The sequence below is a fragment of the Callithrix jacchus genome, chromosome 4, assembly GCF_049354715.1.
Source record: "Callithrix jacchus isolate 240 chromosome 4, calJac240_pri, whole genome shotgun sequence".
Lineage (NCBI taxonomy): Eukaryota > Metazoa > Chordata > Mammalia > Primates > Cebidae > Callithrix > Callithrix jacchus.
In genome coordinates, this window is record NC_133505.1 from 115,963,616 (window position 1) to 115,985,884 (window position 22,269).

Here is a 22,269-nt window from a genome sequence, read left to right on the forward strand (position 1 = left end):
GCCCAAATCGCATCTTCAGTTATAATCCCTATAATCCCCACTTGTCAAGGGAGAGACCAGGTGGAGGTAATTGAATCACGGGCGGTTTTTCCCCATACTGTTCTTGTGATAGTGAGTTCTCATGAGATCTGATGGTTTTATAAAATGCTCTTCCCCCTTTACTCATCACTTCTCCTTCCTGCCATCTTGTGAAGAAGGTACCTTGCTTCCCCTTCACCATGATTGTAAATTTCCTGAGGCCTTCCCAGCCATGATGAACTAACAGTCAAGCAAACCTCTTTCCATTATAAATTACCCAGTCTAGGGGAGTTCTTTTTAGCAGTGTAAAAATGGACTAATATGCAAGCTGAAGGCTGGGTTAAAGGCACAGAGGAATGTCCTATGGGATGGAGTGAGGCATAGGTAGGGGCCATATCTCAGGGTGCCTCTCACAGGAGCTTAGCTGTTACTCTGAAACCCTCCAGAGGGTTTTAAGTAGAGAGCTGCATCTCTGATTGACATCTTTGAAAGATGACCATGGTGCTTTCTGAATTGTAGTGGACAAGGATATAAGCAAAGAGGGAAATAGGAAACTCAAGAGGAGTTGGTTTCATGGGAGCCAAGAGAAGAAAGTGTTTCAAGAAGGAAAGTGGGCAGCAGTGTTGAATACAGAAAAATGATTATTGGTTTAGGCAACAGGAAGAAGATTATTAATGACCCTGATGAGAGAGTTTCTATGGGTGGTGGCCTTGCAAGCCCACTTGGAATGAATTTAGGAAAAAATGGGAAGTAAAAGAACATCAGAAGTAGAAGCCATTGTTTCAAAAAATGTTGCTATAAAGGGGCACCGAGGAAGAGGACAGTATCTGGAGGAGAATGTGAACTTGAGGAAGGATCATTATTCAGGCAGGAGTTAACATAGCAGATTTTCTGTATGCTGACGGCAGAGACAGATGCTGGACAGGGTAAGTAACTACAGGAGAGGGATCCTTGAAAGGGCACTGTGAATCATTTTGCATTTTTATGGAAATGTAGAATTTCATTATCTTTGGGGTTGATTAGTTTGTTGTAATTTTCTCATTATATGGAACCATGTGAAATCACCAAAATTTATACATTTTTTTACCTACAAAAATAGCAGTTTCATATAATTCTATGTAATAGTAACCTAGATAATTTTAAATTTCTCTTATAGGTCTTTTTAATTTATATACGTTTTTAAATTGGAAATCTCAAGCTTATCTAAAAGTTGCCATTACAAAACAGAGACCCTTCCCTCCCCACTGCCAATCATTTGAGAGTGAGTTTCAGACCTGATATCCTCTCTCACCTTGCCACTTTTGTGGGTATTTTTATACATGAGAATATTTTCCTGGGAAAATCACAGAACAATCAGTAAAATCAGGGAATTAACCTCCGTACATTGCAACTCTCTAATCCTCAGAGCCCATTCAAGTTTTTGCCAGTAGTCCCCAAAATGTTCTTGATTGCAAAAGGATCCAGTCCAACATCTCATGTTGCATTTAGTTGACATGTCTCTTTAGCCTTTTTTCATTCTGGTACAGTTCTCCACTCTTCCTTGATCTTTATGACCTTGACAGGTTAAAGAATGCAAGCCAGTTATTTTATAGAATAGACATTGATTTGGGTTTGTTATGATTCTTTTCGGCTTATGAATCAGGGGATAGCAGTGTGGTAGCTAACCTTCACGTTGGCCCCACCTCCTGATATCCATATCCTCATGTTGTCTCCTCCCACTTTGTACCAGGATTGATCTTTGTGATCCTCATGTAATCTCCTCCCACATTGTACTGGGATTCACCTTTGTGACCACCAGAAGTGATTAGGTTGTGAAAGTTATCTCTTGGATCACTTGCTCTGGGAAGCAAGCCTCCATGTTTGAACAGCCATATGGATAGGCCCATAAGGAACTGATGTGTCCAGCCAACAGCCAGTGAGAAATTGGAGCCTGTCAACCAAGTGACTAAACTTGGAGGAGGATTCTCCAGCCTCAGTTAAGCCTTGAGTTGACAGTAGCTGTAACCAACAGATTAACTGCAACCTCCTGGGACACCTAGAACCAGAACCACTAAACTAAGCCACTCCCAGATCCATGAACTCCAGAAACTGTGACATAATAAATGTTGGCATATATTGTACATAACAAATACAGACAGGAATATCACAGATGTGATGGTGAGTTCTTTTCATTACATCCTATCATGGGGCACACAATTTCAGTTTGTCCCATTACTGATGGTTGTTTACTTATTCATTTAAAGACAGGTCTTCCTTCTTACCTAGGCTGGAGTGTATGATCACAGAACCTTGACCTGCCAGGCTCAAGCGATCCTCCCCCCTCAACCTCCCAAGTAGCAGGGACCACAGGCGTATGCTACCACACCCAGCTAATTTTTAATTTTTATTTTTTGTAGAGATGGGAGTCTCACTATATTGCTGAGGCTGATCTTGAACTCCTGGGCACAAGTGACCCTCCTGCCTCAGCCTCACAATGTGCTGGGATTCCAGGCTTAAGCCACCAGACCTAACCTAATGATTTTATTTTTATCCTTTGAGTAAGTTGTGTCTTCTGAGCTTTTCTACTGTGAAGTTGCTTGTTTTTTTCTTTTATTAATAAATATTTTACGAAAGGTGCTTTGAAACTGTAAAAATCCTTCATCACATTTTCATTTATTTTTATCAGTATGAGATTCTAACTTCCTATGTATTCAGTGGGATATACTTTGTTGCTGACATTATTTGTCATGAAGCTCAAAGTGTCCCAAAAATCACAAGAGTCTCCTCAGCCTGGCTCCTGTGTCCTTTGGATATGTCCTCATCAGCCTTTGAGTACTTCTTTGATTTCTAGCACAAGATGTTCTAGGCTCACCATGTTCTTTGTCTGTCCCAGCCCTGAAATCAGTCATTTCTCTAAGGATCCCTGATTATTTTTAGTGGAAAATGACATTAAAGCCAAGATCTGGGCATTAGGTGTACCTGTTGCCATTGGAGGGTCACTGCCCCCAGGCCCACTCTAAAAACATTCACAAATTTATGTGTACATGTACATATATGTGTAAATGTATATATAAGCATATACATGCACATCTATTGTATATATTATCATATAAATATTTTTATAAATAAAATATAGCTAAATATATATTTATATCTGTAAGTTCATACTGATTCTTCTAACTGTAGGGTATCCAGGGTTTATTTTAGTCTTCTCCCTGTCCATGCTAGTAACTGCCTCCTCCAACAATTAGGAAATTTGATTCCAATTACCCTTGTTATATTTATTTGATTCATCCCCCCATACACAACCAGTTGGCCATCACCACTGCATCCATCCCTTCCCCAACATGAACACCCTCCATTCAGACTCTGACTCTGCTCATGGCGACACCCACCCAGAGGGATGCCCTCCTCATCCCCACGGGTCCCAGGTCAGCCCTCCACATGGACTCCCACACCTGCCTCTCCCTGCTTGGGCTCTGACATGCCCAGTCCGGTTGCATCCACATGCATGCCCTCCTCTCCCCATCCAGGTTCTCACTCCCCACATTGTATCTGTCTTTTGGAGGGATGGCCTTCCCCTGCCTGGCCTCTGACTCCCCACTCCAGGCTGCCCCTGCTTAATGAGAGTACCCTCCTCATGCTACTTGGTACCAGCATCTCCGAGGCTGTCAGGTTGCCTCTCCATGCAGGATGCTACCCATCTGAGGGCTCTAGGACTAGCCTGTGTAGTAGAGAAGGGGAGGAGCATGGCTTTCTGATCACATAAGGGCTGTCAGCACTGAAACGGGGCATCGTGTTCCTCGACAGCTGAATTTTTCATTTTTTCTGTAGTAGTGGGTTCCAGTTTTCCAGTTATACTGACATATTTGGGGAAACTTCTTGAAATGCAAATTCCAAAGCAACCAAAAAACAATCAAAACAGGAAACAACCAGAATGTTCCTAGAGCGTGTTTAGATTATGGGGGTGCACAGTTTTCATTTTGAACGTCTGACTACTGTTTAAATTTTCCACATTTACACTTTTATTTATATTAATAATACTAATAGATATAGGCCATTATTTTATAATTGCCAGTATCAATCATAATTAGCATTATTATTTTTAAAGGATTAAAAAAATACAGAATCCAAGGCCCCATTGCTAGAGATTTTAATCCAGTACATTTGGGCCAAAGCCTGGAAATCTGTATTTTGCACAGTTCTTCATTTGAATGTAATGATGAGCCAGGCTGGGGAGCTGCTCCACTGGATGCTTCACAGGAATGTCCTCAGCAGCCGGCAGAGCATCCACTGGGCAGAGCACCCCGACTTCATCACAGACTAGACTAACATTGACAGGGAGCCACACAAGTGTACATCTGCAGCCTTAAGACAGTTAAGTCTTGTTTTGGAGGCTCCTGATCCTACTGATACCTTCTTCCAAAAGACAGTTTTCTGTGATTCTTAGGAAAACTGAATACATACAGGTTAAGCATCCCTCAAAATTGTCAAGGTCGTCAAAAACAAGTAAAGCCAGAGAAACTGTCACCTCCGAGAGGGGCCCAAGGAGACGTGATGACCAAAAGTAATGAGTCCTGAATGGGATCCTGGGACAGTAAAAGGACATTAGGTAAAAACCAAGTATGGACTGTAGGTGATAATCATGTATCACTATCAGCTCATTAAGTATAGCAAATGTACTGTAATGGAAGAAGGAGTAATAATACAGGAAATTGAATCCTGCACAGACCCGGTGCTGTATGGGATAACCAGTCCTTGTTGCCCCCGGCTCAGAGCCAAGCCCTCTCTCATTAAACAACGTGGAATATGTGGGAACGCTCTGTCCTCTGCACAATAATCCTGTAAATCTTAAGTGGTTCTAAAATTAAAAGTTGATTAGAAAAAAGATGGAAGTCACAAGGAATGTAATGATGGACATGACAAAGTCAATGGTAGCTCTTTATAAATAACCAGAAAAAGATGGGACTATCAGAACAGACATGGAGAATGTAAGCAGCACGTCATCATCTCCACGTGGGAGATAAGACACACGCCATTACTGCAGTCCATTAGTCTGAGTTTCCAGGAGTGACATCAGGAGTGGCCACTGCTGCTTCTGTTCTAGGAAACGTGAGGACAGAAGGAACTGATTCCTCCAAAAGGTTGCTATATAAATGTCTGATGGATGACCGGTTGTGCAAAGAAGGTGTCTGGCCCTGCATCCAGGCAGGGAGAAAGGATGACTCTTGGAGGAGCAGTTACATTCTTTACCCTTTGAGAACAGCTATTATGTGTTTGATGGGCCATCTGTCCTTTGTTGGCAGAAAAGCCCCCTCTGAGCAGACCCAGTGCTGTGCAGGAGAATCAGTTCGTGTTGCCTGTGGTTCAGAGCCAAGCCCTCTCACATTAAACAGTAGCTGAAATGTTTGAGTTAGAGCCTACAAACAATGCAGCCAAATATTGGTGGATGCTCCCTCAGTGTTTGTGATAATAAACACAGCTGAAACAGAGAAAAACTGTACCTCTTTTTATACTAAGGTAGACAATGTGTCCTGCAAATGGGAGGGAAATTGTACTGTTTATAAGTTGCATTATAAATTGGAAGCATTTTACATATTTCAGGTCAGAGAATCATCATGCTTTATTTCTCTAAAACCAAAAGTTATTTTTAAAATACAAATGACGTTTTTATTTTACAGCTCTCAGAGAGTGTGGGGGAAAAAAAGTATAATTCTACCATCCCTGGACCAACACGAAATATCGATGGCAAAGGCTAAATCATAAAAAGTACCACCATTGCCACTGATATCTGTGCCTGTGGCAGACTGTCCTTTCTCTCTCCTTGAGGAGCAAACATACATGTGCTCAGCTGCTGGAAGTGTCCACTCTCTGCCAGAACCATCTATAAACAGGTCTCCTAGGGGCCTGGGAGCTTGCTCCTGGTTTAAATAAGAGGGCTGGCGCTGGAGTTCTTTACCCATTAGCTTGCTGTGTTGGCCAGGGTTCAGTTGCAGAAAGCATAATCTGCTCTAAGTAAATTAAGCAGAAAGTGATTGATTACAGGATTTTAGGTAGCTTTCAGGTTCACTGGAGAGCTGAAGAAATAGACCCTAGACCAAGCTTCTACAAATGACTCCCAAAAGCATATGGCAAACCGTCAGAGGAGCTGCTGTGTCTGCCTTCATCAGGAAGCTATCACAGCAGCTACTGGCTCCAAAACCAGCTACCTCAGCTAGACAATAATCCCCCTATATCCATGGTTTCTCTTTCTGCAGTTTCAGTTGCCGGAGGTACAGAACAGTAAGACATTTTTGAGAGATGGAGACCCTATTCACATAACTTTTATTGCAGAATATTGTCATACACGTTTTATTATATTATTAGGTATGTTGTTAATCTCTTACTGTGCCTGATTGATAAATTACCATAGCATAGGTATGCTTATATAGGAAAACTGGATATATGAGAGTTGGTGCTGTCTGCAGTTTCCAGCATCTAATGGGGGTCTTGGAACCATATCCCAGAAGGATAAGGGGGAACTACTGTATGAGAAAAGCCGTCACCACAGTACTCAACTCAAGAGCACATTACTTAATGCCACTAATCTGCAAAACACATAGCCTGCATCTGCTGCTTTCCATATGACCCAGTTCCAAATCAAAGTTCCTATGACTTGAGTACAAGTCATAGGTAGAATCTATATTGCATTTTGAACTTGAATAGCAAGGCAGCCTGGGATATTAGTTTTTGCTTTTCTGATGCCGCACACCAGAAGGGGAGTGCAGTGGACGCTGGGGGGTCTCATCTATGTCATGTGTCATGGTCTGCCCTCTAACTTCCTGGTTACCGAGACATACTCTTCTTGCTTTAAGTAGGACTCACTCCCTCCCCTGTAAATTTCTGAATCCCATTCAAAGTCCAGGATCTCTGGGTATGTGCAGCTCTCTTTACCAGATCCAGATGTAGCTTCTTATAACCTAGTGACCTATAAAGACTGCCTCTCTGCTCCCAATGGTGCCACAGTGGTGGCAAAGGAAAATTTAAACTCTCATTCAGAAAGGAAGAGTTTAGGAAACATACAACTGCTATTTGTCCTTAGTAGTGCTCATCCCACTAGGTAACAATGGTAAAGGAAACCTGCTCAGATAGCGGAGTGAGGTCCTTGGGTAGCCCTCCAGAGCTCCTTTGTCCACGAAACCCAAGGCCCAAATCAGTTTCAGTTGGGTCACATTTTACCAGCAAAGTAACTTTTGGTTATTATAGCTTTGGGGATTTTAGATTGCAGATAGGAATTATGTAATTGTTTTTTTGTTTTGGTTTTTAGACAGAGTTTCACCCTGTTGCCCAGGCTGGAGAGCAATGACCTGATCTTAGCTCACTGCAACCTCTGTCTCCTGGGTTCACGTGGTTCTCCTACCTCAGCCTCTGAAGTAGCTGGAATTACCGGTGTCCATCACCATGCCTGGCTACTTTTTTTATTTTTAGTAGAGATGGAGTTTCACCATGTTGGCCAGGCTGCTCTCAAACTCCTGACCTCAAATGATCCACCTGCCTCAGCCTCTCAAAGTGTTGGGATTACAGACATGAGCCACCATGTCTGGCCATGTAATTTTTAACTATATTTCACATCTACTGAGCACCCAGGCACTATGCTATACATATAAACTCATTTACTCCACTCAACAACTGTGTGAGGTAAGAATTCTTAGTATCCCCTGCTCCACTGATTTCTACTAAATCTCCCTTAAAAAGCCATTGAGTCCCTACCATGTGCCAAGGAAAAAGAGCAAACAGTCTGTACAGCCTCAGCTAAAGTTGCTCCTAGTCACGTGAAGGAGACAGATGGTTGTACAGACATAGGTGTGGACAGGGCTGTGGGAACAGAGGAGGGGCATGCCCTGCCTATGCATCAGACGAGGCTTCCAGGCAGGTACTGGTCCCGCTCTGTCCTCTAGGCAGAGAAGAAAACCAGCCCTGAGTAGACGGGCAGCTTGTTAGTAGTAAGCCTGCTTATTCAATCCAGCGACTGTCAAATGCTTCTGAGACCACAGAATAGATGGTTAGAATAGATGGTGTGCCGTCTCCTATTAGCTGCAATGAAAGTATATCTGATAAGAAGTCAATGAAAACATTGCTCTAACTCTTTTTGTACCTCTACTGCTATATAGGCAATACCTGATTAGCCACATGCAGATGAACCACAAGATTAAGAGTGCTGCCACCTCACCTGTACCCCCTAATCTCCCATCAGATAGCTGGTCCATCTGAACATCTGCAGTGTGCACTGTCTCTGAAGGGAACAGATTCTGCAAGAGTAGAAGTGGAAGTTCAGCTGGGAAAGAGCTTCTCAGAGAGCAGCCCCGGGTAAGGAGGGGTGGTGTGGCAGTGCCCATCTCCAGAACAAGGAAAACGGAGCCCCGCAGCTGACAGTATAGCAAATGTAGGGCTCAGTTTGGGGGATGGGTGAAAAATATACTTTTAAAAACAGAGCCTGGTGTGTTCTGGAAGAAGGCAGCAGCAGTGTCGTTTTAAAATCTCTCTGAATCCTCACACAAAAACAGAACAACTGGGTAGCAAAACCAGGTACATACAGACAACACTTACCTCAAAAGTACATGATACAGTATCCCTGCATACCCCCAAATCCAAAGAGGCTGTGGAGATAAACCACCCACAGTCATAAGACCTGCATGATAGTAGTGTGTGTGCAAGGGGAAGAGGCAGGAGGGAACAGGGGAGCATCTGACAGGCCTGAGAATAGGAGAACCCCAAAAGAGCTCACAGATGGTTGCCAGAAATCACTACAGCTAAAACAAGGGGTTCACCCACTTCAATACCAGGGGAATGCAAGGGGTTTGGGGTGAGTTTTGAAAGGGCTGAGGTCATCTGGGCCACTCTTGAACTCAAACGGCCAAAGCCCCCTTCCTGGACACAGCAGGAGAAATTGCTGATAGTGGCATTAAAATTGAGCAGGAGAGTGGAGATGAAGGAAGGAGAAAGTCCAGGCAACACTGAGGAAGGGGAGCAGAGAGGAAACGTCAGAGAGCAAGCTGCGGCGGTTTTCAACGCTTCACTGAAACAAGCAAAGAGAGTTCTGTGATGTTAAGTACCTCTTTCCTGAACAACATCTTAAGCCTCTGAAAAACTAATTTTGCCACAGTAAGCAACATAAAAGAATCAAGGGCCAATCCCGTTATAGAATTATAAGGAACAGAGCAAAATAACATTCCTACAGACAGTGAAACCAGGCCAGAAAGACAAGTCAATAAAAGGTTAAAACAGAAGCATACTATTTCAAAATGAGCTAAAATACAAAACTTTAGAAGAAATGAAGAAAGACATTAAAAAGGATTTAAGGCGAGATGTCAAGTGATAATTTGACAAGCCCCAGTGGATTACTGGATCTAGGCATTGGCCTCAATGGCTGTTAACATAAAAAAGATACGCAACCAGACTCTGTGGCCCTCCTGATGAAGCAATATGCCACCACCCGTAGTGTTGCCAAAGCAATCGAAACAGCGTCTCACCAGCCTCTGGACCCAACTGCTGACCCGCAGCACATATAAAAGGCAGAGGACTATTTTGAACTGCATCTTGACTATGCAAGCAGCTAAATCCAAACTGAGGGATACTCTACAACCCAGATTCTTCAACAGATAAATTGTAAGAAATAGATAGGTGAGAGGCCAGGTCCGGTGGCTCACGTCTGTAATCCCAGCACTTTGAGAGGGCAAGGCAGGAGGATTGCTTGGGCCTGGGAGTTTGAGGTTGCAGGGAGCCACGATCTCTCCATCACACTCCAGCCTAAGAGATACAGCAGGGCCCTGTCTCTTAAAAAAAGAAAGAAAAAGAAATATGAGAGCATCTGTAGATTAAAAGGCATATCACACGTTTTAAATGAGCAAGACTGTAGAATCTAGGGAGGCACATTTAAATGACAATGTCTTTTTTTAAAAGTGCAAAGAAGTGATTACTGTAGAAGTCAGGGTAGGGATTGTGATTGGGTTGGGCCACCTGGAGGGGGCTTTTGGGTTGGTTGTCAGAATTTCTGTTTCTTGACCTGGGTGGTGTTACACTTTATAATAATTGTGTGTTTGTTTGATGTGATTTTCTATATCAGTTTTATTGTACAATTGAAAGGTGGAAAGCACTGATCAATCTGAAACACAGTAGTTTTTCTATGATAAATATTGGGTAAATATTGTTTTTATATTTAATTTTTATATGCGTATGGCATTTTAACTGAAAACTTTACCAACCTTGTAGCAGCCTCTAAGGCTCTATTGTGTATTTCATTGATCTTTTCTATATAACAGTATAAAATAAAAACAGTCACATTTTAAGAACAAGATGTTCTAGCTCTACCTAAGAAATAGTAGGTGTAACACTATGTTATCTAGATGTATTGGCTTTAAACCCCATATGCTCATTAACTATATTTTTGTTCCAATATCTGCACAATGGCATGACCATTATAAAAGTTCACATGGATCCACTTAAAGGAGATTACTTTGTGGGGATGGTTGAAATATATATATGTGAATATAAAGCATAACTATATATATAGTGTGTGTATATATGTATATACACACCATATCTTATATCTATATACATGCATACACACTATTTTTTTATCTTGTGAATCTGATGATAAATGAGTCTACAAAAGATATAGTAGCCTTAGACTTAACAAATGCATAAATTTATTTAATATCTATTATCATTGTTTACTCTGATCTATAAATAATTTTTTATGCTGTTGATATTGCCTAGGCTTGGGAATAAAATAGTCAACCTTTGTCAGACTGCAGTGTCTTTTTTGTTGGTCTGTCATTGACATGGCTCCCTGACAAGTTGAAGACAGATCAATGTTTGAGAAATACGTACAGTAAGAGTTTTGATGTCCCCATGCTCTCTATTACCAAAATGTCATTAAGTCCCTTCGTATCAAAGTCTTTAAAGACCCAGGCTACTCTAAAGAGCTGAGATTCCTTATTGCTGATCCTTTGAAGGGCCTTATGTGCAGACAGGGCAGCTTGCTCCCCTGGTCACCTCTAGTTCTGTGTTATTTTAATGCAATTTAATGTAGTCTCTAGTCATCTCAGGATGTGTTATTAGATAAAGTCAAAGTACAGTAAGCTATCTTGACTATTTGCTGGGAGCATTAAAAAAGGCCCACATTTGGCTGGGGGCGATGGCTCACGCCTGTAATCCCAGCACTTTGGGAGGCTGGGGGCAGATCACTTGAGGTCGAGAGTTCAAGACCAGCCTGACCAACATGACAAAACCCCATCTCTACTAAAAATACAAAATTATCCAGGCATGAGGGTGCATGCCTGTAATCCCAGCTATTTGGGAGGCTGAGGCAGGAGAATCACTTGAACCCAGGAGGCAGAGGTTGTGGTCAGCCAAGATCATACCATTGCACTCCAGCCTGGGCAACAAGAGTGAAACTCTGTCTCAAAAAAAGAAAAAAAAAAGCCCACATTTAATTGTAGCACATCTTATGAAGATAGAGTCCTTTTGGGGGGTTTTACTGTACAACTTCCATCTTTCTTTGTATGTCACCGCACTTCCTAGTGTCCAGTGAAATGTTGGTATTTCAAGTACAGACCCAGCTGGGTCTGAGGTCCAGTTCTGTGTCTGACTGCAGGGAATCTCCACAGGGGTCCCAGATGAGCAAACAACTTGGCATCCAGGGTGCCTTTCTGATTCCTCTGATAAGATGCACCTGAGCAAGGCTGAGGTCTCAGCTCAGCAGAATAGATTCTCCAGAATTTTTTACCCTGTGTTATCTTGGGTGCCCTGTTTGGCCAACCACCCCCATTCTCACAGGGCCAGCTCTGAGCCAAGTAGTGGAGTGTGTTGTTATTGTACCCCCCAGCCCCTCACAATTCCTTGTTAGCTTACCATCTTCCCCTTTTCTTGACCTTCCTGGGCATGCACGTGTGCAGGCACCCACCATACACACACACACACACACACACACACTCTGTATCACACCTGACTTGGTTGACTCATCCATTGAAGGCTAACCTCCTCCTAAGGATGTCAGACATGGAGCTGCATTTTGACAAGGTCTTTCTGGAGACAGTGCCTTTCCTAAGGGGTGGATGGAAATTTTAACCCTGTGGCAGCCTGGGTATTTTTGAATAGAGAGAGAGGGATGTTTTTGAAGAGAGAGATTATTGGGTGCTTTTCAAATCATCCCAGAAAGGAAGGAAGCTGCCAATTAAAGACCCACAAACCATCATCCAAAAGCCAGTGGCCAGATGAGTTGCAGAATTCAGAACTGGCAGTTGGCATAGCAGGATGGTACATATACCTTATAATAACATCCCCAGTGTGATTGGAGGCCATGTCCAATAACTAGGCACATTAATATTTACAGGAAGTGGGAGTGATTATTGTCAGCTCATTAGGATGTGCCACAAAATGAGTTTCAGTTGGGTTACATTTTGCCAGCAAAGTAACTTTTGGTTGTTTCAGCTTTTAGGATTTCAGAATTGCAGATAAGGAATTCTGTACCTGTAATTGTTAGCAATAGTTCACATTTACTGAGCACCTAAGCAGTATGCTAAGTGAACACTATATATATAAGTGTGCATGTAAACTTGTTTACTCCTCTTAACAACTGTGTGAGGTAGGAATGCTTATCCCCTGCTTCACTGATTACTACTAAATCCTCCCTTAAGAACCATGTGCCTTATCATGTGCCAAGAAAAAAGAGCAAAAAGGCTGTACAGCCTTAACTAGTTGCTCCCAGGTCATGTGAGGGAGACAGGTGGGTGCATAGACATGGGTGTGCACAGGGCTGTGGGAACAGAGGAGAGGGGCATACCCTACCTGTGCATCAGGCAAGGCTTCCAGACAGGTACTGGTTCAGCTCTGTGCTCCAGGCAGAGAAGAAAACCAGCCCCACAAGGACTGGGGAGGTCATCCCAGCAGCTTGTCAAAAGTAAGCATGCTTATTCAATGCCAGTGACTCTCAAGTGCTTTTGAGACCACTCCCTGTGGTCCTTCCTTATACTTTCTTTAATGCAGCCCTCTCTTTATTCATCTTTTATAGAACACCCATCTCGGCTTTCTCACAAGACAACGTCTATGAAGTTCAGCCCCCAAGAGTAGACAGAAAATCTATAGATATCTTCCAAGCCCACATCCAGGCCAGCCAAGGTGTCATGCAACCCCTTGGAAAAGAGGATGCCTCCATGTACCGAGAATACATCAGGAACCGCTACCTGTGAAAAGAGCGCAGGTCCACATGGTGGCTGCATTTTATTAGGTTAGAACCTGTCTTGTCTCATCTTCAAAAGGTACCTTATCAAAAGTCCTTTGTGTCTGAAGCCTTTCCCTTTTTCTGTCATTTGCAAATTCTAAATGATAGCTAATAAAGTAATGATTAGATAATTTGCTGTTATTGCCTTTGCTTTATTTTAGAAATATTTTGTTTACAACTGTGGTCAATGTATTATCATGCCATCACATTAAGAAACTCACAGGGAGGGGGAGGATCCAAGATGGCTGAATAGGAACAGCTTCAGAGCGTAGTTCCCAGCAAGAACAACTCAGAGGGTGAGTGCCCACCGCATTTCCAAACAAATTTTCACTGCCACAGACCAGGAGATTCCTAGGCCAAAAAGCACCATGAGTTTTCAGCATGGTGGTATCAGCTGGTGCTGGGTTGGCACACAGAAACTCACATGAATCTGGGTGGCTGTTTCAGCTGGCACCTGGAATGCCTGGGAGACAGAGCTGTCCATTCAACTGAAAGGGAGGGGGCAGAGACAGGGAGCCAGGCACTCTGGCTAGGCGGGTACCACCGTCACAAAACAAGCAATCTGAAACACTCTGGACTGAGAGTTTCACAGCAAGTGCAGCTGGACCCAGGACTGTCCAGCTCAGTGGGGGGAAGGGCAACCACCACTACTGAGGCAGTCCACACAGCAGCTGGGCAGAGCCCACAGCAGCTCAGCAACGCCTCTGCTGGCAGACTGTGACTAGACTACTCCATGCGGGGCAGGGCATCTATGAAAAAAGGCAACAGAATGACAGGAACTTATAAATAAAGCCAACCTTCCTAGGACAGAGCACCTGGGAAAAGAGAAGGTTATGAGTTCAGCTGCAGCAGACTTAAAAGTACCTTCCCAGCAGCTCTGCACAAAACAACAGAGCTCCCAGCACAGCACTTGAGCTCCTATAAAGGACAGACTGTCTCCTCAAGCAACTCCCTAACCCTCGTATACCCAAAGAGACACCTCATAAAGGAAAGTTAAGGCTGACATCTGGCAGGTACCCCTCTGGGACAAAGATAACAGAAGACGAAACCAGCAGCAATCCTTACTGTTCCGCAGCTCCCGTGAATGATCCCCAGGCAAGCAGGGTCTGGAATGGACCTCCAGCAGTCCTGTAGCAGAGGAGCCTGACAGAAGGAAAACTAAGATACAGAAAGAAATAACTTCATCATCAACAAAAAGGACGTCCACTCAGAGACCCCATCTGAAAGTCACTGACTACAAAGCCCACAGGTTTTGTAAAGCCACAAAGATGGGAAGAAACCAGCGGAAAATGGATGAAAACACCAAAAACCAGAACGCTTCTCCTCCTCCAAAGGATCACAACTCCTCACCAGTTAGGGATCAAAGATGGATGGAGAATGAATCTGATGAATTGACAGAAACAGGCTTCAGAAGGTGGGTAATAAACTTCTCAGAGCTAAAAGAACCTGTGCTAACCCAATGCAAAGAAACTAACAACCTAGAAAAAAGGTTAGATGAAATGCTAACTAGAATAAACAGCTTATTGAAGAATATAAATGACTTGATGGAGCTGAAAAACACAGCATGAAAACTTTCCGAAGCATACACAAGTTTCAATAGCCGAATCAGCCAAGCAGAAGAAAGGATATGAGAGATTGAAGATAAACTCAATGAAATAAAATTAGAAGGAAAGAATAGAAAATAAAGAGTGAAAAGAAATGAACAAAGCCCCCAAGAAATATGGGATTATGTGAAAAGACCAAATCTACTTTTGATAGGTGTACCTGAATGTGACAGAGAGAATGAATCCAAGCTGGAAAACACTCTTCAGGATATTATTCAGGAGAACTTCCCCAACCTAGCAAACCAGGCCACCATTCAAGTCCAGGAAATACAGAGAACACCACAAAGATATTCCTCAAGAAGAGCAACCCCAAGGCACATAATCGTCAGATTCACCAGGGTTGAAATGAAGGAAAAATTGGTAAGGGCAGCCAAAGAGAAAGGTCATCTTACCCACAAAGGGAAGCCCATCAGACTCACAGCAGATCTCTTGGCAGAAACCCTACAAGCCAAAAGAGAGTAGGGGCCAATATTCAATATCCTTAAAGAACTTTCAATCTAGAATTTCATATTCAGCCAAACTAAGTTTCATAAGAGAAGGAGAAATAAAATCCTTTAGGAATAAGCAGTTGCTGAGAGATTCTCTCACCACCAGGCCTGCCTTACAAGAGCTCCTGAAAGAAGCACTAAACAAAGAAAGGAACACCCAGTAGCAGCTACTCCAAAAATGTACTAAATGGTAAAACGATCAACACAATGAAAAATATGCATCAACTAATGGGCAAAACATTCAGCTAGCATCAAAATGGCAGGATCAAATTCACACATAACAATATTAACCTTAAATGTAAATGGGCTAAATGCCCCAGTCAAAAGACACAGACTGGCAAATTGGATAAAAATTCAAGACCCATTGGTGTGCTGTATTCAGGAAACCCATCTCACGTACATGGACACAATAGCCTCAAAAAAAGGGGTGGAAGAAGATTTATCAAGCAAATGGAGAGCAAAAACGAAAAAGCAGGAGTTACAATCCTAGTCTCTGAGAAAATGGACTTGAAACCAACAAAGATCAAAAGAGACAAAGAAGGTCATTACAATGGTAAAAGGATCAATGCATTAAGAAGAGCTAACAATCCTAAATATATACTATATACGCACCCAATACAGGAGCACCCAGGTACATAAAGCAAGTTCTTAATGACCTACAAAGAGACTTAGACTCCCACACAATAATAGTGGCAGACTTTAACACTCCTCTGTCAATATTAGACAGATCAATGAGACAGAAAATTAACAAAGATATCCAGGACTTGAACTCAGATCTGGACCAAGCGGACCTAAAAGACACGTGCAGTAATCTCCACCCCAAATCCGCAGAATATACATTCTTCTCAGCACCGCATTGCACCTGCCCTAAAATTGACCACATAATTGGAAGTAAATCACTCCAAGAACAGAAATCATAACAAACAGTCTCTTGGACCACAGGGCAATCAAATCAGAACTCAGAATTAAGAAACTAACTCAGAACCTCACAGCTTTGTGGAAACTAAAAACTGGCTCCTGAATGTCAACTGGATTAACAATGAAATGAAGGCAGAAATAAAGATGTTCTTTGACACCAATGAGAACAAAGACACAACGTACCAGAATTTCTGGGACACATTTAAAGCAGTGTCTAGAGGGAATTTTATAGCAATAAATTCCCACATGAGAAGTGAGGAAAGATCTAAAATCAACACCCTGTCATCAAAATTGAAAGAGCTAGAGGAGCAAGGTAAAAAAAAAAAACAAACTCAAAAGCTAGCAGAAGACAAGAAATAACTAAGATCAGAGCAGAACTGAAGGAGATAGAGACAACAAAAAACCTTCAAAAAATCAATAAATCCAGGAGCTGGTTTTTTGAAAAGATCAACAAAATAGACCACTAGCCAGATTAATAAAAAAGAAAAGGGAGAAGCAGCAAATAGATGCAATAAAAAAGAAAAAAGGATATCACAGATTCCACAGAAATACAAACTACCATCAGAGATTACTACAAACAACTCTATGCACATAAACCAGTAAACCTGGAAGAAATGGATAAATTCCTAGACACTTGCACCTTCCCAAGGCTAAACCAGGAAGAAGTTGAAACCTTGAATATACCAATAACAAGTGCTGAAGTTGAGGCAGCAATTAATAGCCTGCCAACCAAAAAAAAGTCCAGTCCAGAGAGAATTCACAGCTGAATTCTACCAGATGTACAAAGAGGAGCTGGTACCATTCCTTCTGAAACTATTCCAAACAATACAAAAAGAGGGAATCCTTCTTGGATCATTTTATGAGACCATCATCATCCTGATACCAAAACCCAGTAGACTCAAAAAAAAAAAAGAAAAGAAAAGGAAACTTCAGGACAATATCTATGATGAACATAGTTGCAGAAATTTTCAATAAAATACTGGCAAACCGATTGCAACAACACATCAAAAAGCTTATGCATCACTATCAAGTAGGCTTCATTCCATGGATGCGAGGCTGGTTCAACATAATACGCAAGTCTATAAACAAAATCCACCACATAAACAGAACCAAAGACAAAAACCACATGATTATCTCAATAGATGCAGAGAAGGCCTTCGACAAAATTCAACAGCCCTTTATGCTAAAAACTGTCTATAAACTAGATATCAAAAGAACATCATCTCCAAAATAATAAAAGCTATTTACAACAAACCTACAGCCAATGTCATACTGAATGGGCAGAAACTAGAAGCATTCCCTTGGAAATCCAGCACTAGGCAAGGATGCCCTCTCTCACCACTCCTCTTCAGTATAGTATTGGAAGTTCTAGACAGAGCAGTTAGGCAAGAAAAATAAATAAATAAAGCATATTCAGTTAGGAAACGAGGAAATCAAATTGTCTTTATTTGCAGATGACATGATTGTACATTTAGAAGACCCTATCATCTCAGCCCAAAATTTCCTTAACTGATAAGCAACTTTAGCGAAGTCTCAGGATACAAAATTAATGTGCAGAAATCACAAGCATTTCTATACACCAATAACAGACTAACACAGAGCCAAATCATGAGCAAACTCCCATTCACAATCGCTACAAAGAGAATAAAATACCTAGGAATACAACTAACAAAGGATATAAAGGACCTCTTCAAGGAGAACTAGAAACCACTGCTCAAGAAAATAAGAGAAGAGACAAACAGATGGAAAAACATTCCATGCTCATGGTTAAGAAGAATCAATATCGTGAAAATGGCCATACTGCCCAAAGTAATTTATAGGTTCAGTGCTATCCCCATCAAGCTACCAATGACCTTTTTCACAGGACTGGAAAAAACCACCTTAAACTTCTGGAACCAAAAGAGAGCCTGCATATTCAAGGCAATCCTAAGCAAAAAGACCAAAGCTGGAGGCATCATGCTACCTGATTTCAAACTATATTACGAGGCTACAGTAATCAAAACAGCATGTTACTGGTACCAAAATAGAGATATAGACCAATGGAACAGAACAGAGACCCTGGAGGCAATGCCACACACCTATCACCATCTGATCTTTGATAAACTTGACAAAAACAAGCAATGGGGAAAAGGGTTCCCTGTTTAATAAATGGTGTTGGGAAAAATGGCTAGCAGTGTGCAGAAAGCAGAAACCCCTTTCTGACGCCTTACACTAAAATTAACTCCAGACGGATTAAAGACTTAAACATTAAGACCTAACACCATAAAAACCCTAGAAGAAAACTTAGGCAAAACCATTCAGGATATAGGCATAGGCAAGGGCTTCATGACTAAAACACCAAAAGCATTGGTAACAAAAGCCAAAATAGACAAATGGGACCTAATTAAACTCCAGAGCTTTTGTACAGCAAAAGAAACAATCATTAGAGTGAAATGGCAACCAACAGAATGGGAAAACATTTTTGCAATCTACCCATCTAACAAAGGGCTGATATCCAGAATCTACAAAGAACTAAAACAGATTTACAAGAAACAAACAAACCCATCCAAAAGTGGTTGAAGGATATGAACACTTTTCAAAAGAAGACATACATGAGGACAAGAAACGAAAAAATGCTCATCATCACTGATAATTAGACAAATGCAAATCAAAACCACATTGAGATATCACCTCACGCCAGTTAGAATGGTGATCATTAAAAAATCTGGAGACAACAGATGCTGGAGAGGATGTGGAGAAATAGGAACACTTTTACCCTGTTGGTGAAAGTGTAAACTAGTTAAACCATTGTGGAAGACAGTGTGGCGATTCCTCAAGGACCTAGAAATAGAAATTCCATTTGACCCAGCAATCCTATTACTGAGTATATACCCAAAGGATTATAAATCATTCTATTATAAAGACACATGCACATGTATGTTCATTGTGACACTGTTTACAGTAGAAAAGACTTGAAACCAACCCAAATGCCCATCGACAATAGACTGGACAAGGAAAATGTGGCACATATACACTGTGGAATACTATGCAGCCATAAAAAATGAGTTTTTGTCCTTTGTAGGGACATGGATGAATCTGGGAACCATAATTCTCAGCAAACTGACAAAAGAACAGAAAATCAAACACCGCATGTTCTCACTCATAGACGGGTATTGAACAATGAGAATACATGGACATAGGGAGGGGAGCATCACACACTGGGGTCTATGAGAGGTGGCCAAGGGAGGGTCAGCAGGGGAGTGGGGAGGTCGTGGAGAGATAACATGGGAGAAATGCCAGCTATAGGCTGGCAGTGACGGGGGGATGGAGGCAGCAAATCACATTGCCATGTGTGTACCTATGCAACAGTCCTGCATGATCTGCACATGTACCCCACAAACTAAAATACAATAATAAAAAAAAACCTCACATGTATCTGCTGTGTGCCAGGCACCATATAGCAAGGTCTAGGAACATCCCAGCAAGCAAAACAGGCCAAAAAATTACTCTCTTTGAGGAATGAAGTCAAAGTATTTTTCTTATCTTTATCCATGAAAGAAAAGCTTTGTTTTCTTATAGTTAACTTTTTAACATTCTGGTAGTTTCTATGCTAACTTTGTATTTTGTTCAGAAATTTCATTATTCTAAAAGCCCTTGTTTATGGGAAATAAATGCTGAAATATTTATGGATTAAAAGGACAAAATATCAAAAGAGTGCTCTCCAGTGGTTCAGGATAAAAACAATTAATGATAAATCAAATGGAGCAAAATATTAGTAATTTGTAAATCTAGGTGAAGAGTAAACAGGAGTTCTTTGAGCTACTCGTGCTGCTTTTCTGTAAGTATAAAATTATACAAAATAAATTGCTAAAATTGTTATTCTAAATGACTTCCTGTGGTGTGCAGCTGCTTTACATACTTTGACATTTGGTGTTCAGTCAGGTGTTGACTGATAACTGCATGTGTTTTGTCCTCTGTATAGTCAAACATGAATGTGGACAACTTTCTGCATTTCCTAACAGTTTCCCACAAATGATTTGATCTCCTTATGTCTATGCTTTTGTTACAAATTATCCCATTATCCCTCCCCATAAACAACATAGTGAAGAAAGCCAAACCTTCTAATGGGAGAAGGAAAATTGGTTAGCCAAAATGACCTGTGAGCTATCACCAGACGTGACATGCTGGGAGTCTGTGGAAGGTTTTCCATTGCAAAGAAAGGTAAGTCCCCATTTGACAGATGTTTTTGATTGATGCCATCATGATGTAAAGATTAGAAAATGACAAAATAATAGGTAAGAGGAATTTTGTGTTGGCGCAGGTTAAATATCTAACACAATAGCTTGCTGTTGTATGTGGGAGTGGGATCTCACATGAATCTTCCCAAATTGAAGAATAATCCCAGATTGCTGCAGAGGTGCCAATTATAGCTCAGACACTGATCTTCATTTTTTAAATTTATTTTTAACATGGCTTCTAGAGGTCCACCTACTTATGATGAGAATGAACTTCAAGTTCTTTGAGAAGATCTGAAATCCAGGTCTTCTTTCGTAACCTCCCTGAGCTAAACTTTCCTTAACTGTAAAATGAGGATAATAATCCCTACTCTGTTGGCTTTTTGTGACACTGAGAGACTCTGCATGTAAAACATACAGCCATGGTTCCTGGCACATAAATGATGCTGTCAATAGTAGCTGCTGTTGATGATGGCAGTGGATGGTGGTGGTGACAGTGATGGTGTCCTCGCCACCAACACCCTGATGTTTTCAATTTAAGGCAGCTACTTATGTCCTTTTCAGAGTTAACACAATTTTGATGTAACAAGATGGTGTCTGAGCTATTAATTTTGGTATTCAGATTACTTCAACTTTGGATATACAAGGAAGGCTTTACAAATTGATAGCAAACCAGACAACATTTAACCTCTAGACAAAGGTTAATGATCTCTAGGAGATGTAAACAAAGTGAATGTGTATCTTAAAGAACTAAAAAACTAATATGTCATGGTGAAGCAGGATCCGCGGCAAGAAACAGACCTCTTGGACACTGAACTAGGAAGGAAGAGGTGTTTTATTATGGCCGGGAGCAAGGCAAAATATTTTGTCTAACAGCCAAGCTCATTTAACAAAAAGAGGCTCTGCCTTTGTATAGGCTCACACTCTAGATATTACACATGAAAGGATCTTAGGTTTACAGCCTTAGAAGTTACACATGAAAGGGTCTCGGGTTTACAGTCTTAGAAATTACATGTGAAAGGGTCTTGGTCAATGAAGGAGTAGGGTGGGGGTTTGATCTTTTTTAAGTAAAAACAATGCCTTCCAGAGAGATTCCCCCATACTATGCCTGCCATCTATAGGAAGGTGATTTAGGAGGCGCCAGTCAGCCAGCCTTTTCTTCTATGGAAATTCAGTGTGGAAGTCAAGGGGGAGGTGATCCTAGATACCTGGGTCTCCTTCCCCAATGGAAAATACAGAAACTGCTCTCATTTGTAGACCCAGAGGGAAGCAAATATGGTTAAGAGCAGAAGCTTTGCTCCCCATCACTTACTAGTAGCTGTGGGTCTTTGAGCAATCACTTAGCATCTCTCATCCTCAGTTTTCTCATCTCATATACAGAGTTGCTGAGAGAAAGAAAGAAGATAATACCTGTAAAGCATTGGGCATGGTTTTTAGCACATTGTAAATATTCACTAAAAGATCATTGATAACATGTAATAACCAGCACTTGCTAACCTGGTACCTGAGCGTCATCTCAGAACAAGGTTATATATTCATGCTCCCCATATCCTAGTCACTGAAAAAGGCAAGGTGTCCTAGTTCAGCTTGGCATTGCAGATTTTAATTCTTTAAGTCAGACAATCTAAATGAACCTTGAGACACAGATCATAAATCGAAATCTCAGCAAATAATGGCCAGATCCCATGAAATAAAATTTTGTTGATTGTGTTATCATACCCAAGGGCAAAGCATTCATATTAAAATAGTGTGAACCTCCTAAGGGTGTGTGTGTGTGTGTGTGTGTG

The 22,269-nt window shown here is 41.5% G+C and overlaps 1 protein-coding gene across 6 annotated transcripts in view; it reads left to right on the top strand.

The window, feature by feature from the left end:
- FIG4 (FIG4 phosphoinositide 5-phosphatase) overlaps positions 1–13,389 on the top strand; it is a 130,313-nt gene extending 116,924 nt beyond the window's left edge. For 2 of the 6 annotated variants that reach the window (XR_013534482.1, XR_008480791.2), the window contains 2 exons: positions 8,148–8,343; positions 13,049–13,389. Coding sequence is in view for 2 of the 6 variants with exons in the window: in XM_035296493.3 (XP_035152384.2) it covers positions 13,049–13,226 (178 nt within the window). In the remaining 4 variants the exon portion in view is untranslated. The remainder of the gene's footprint in view (positions 1–8,147; positions 8,344–13,048) is intronic. The other 4 variants (XR_013534483.1, XR_013534481.1, XM_035296493.3 and 1 more) reach the window with 2 other exon arrangements.
- Positions 13,390–22,269: the final 8,880 nt, after the last annotated feature.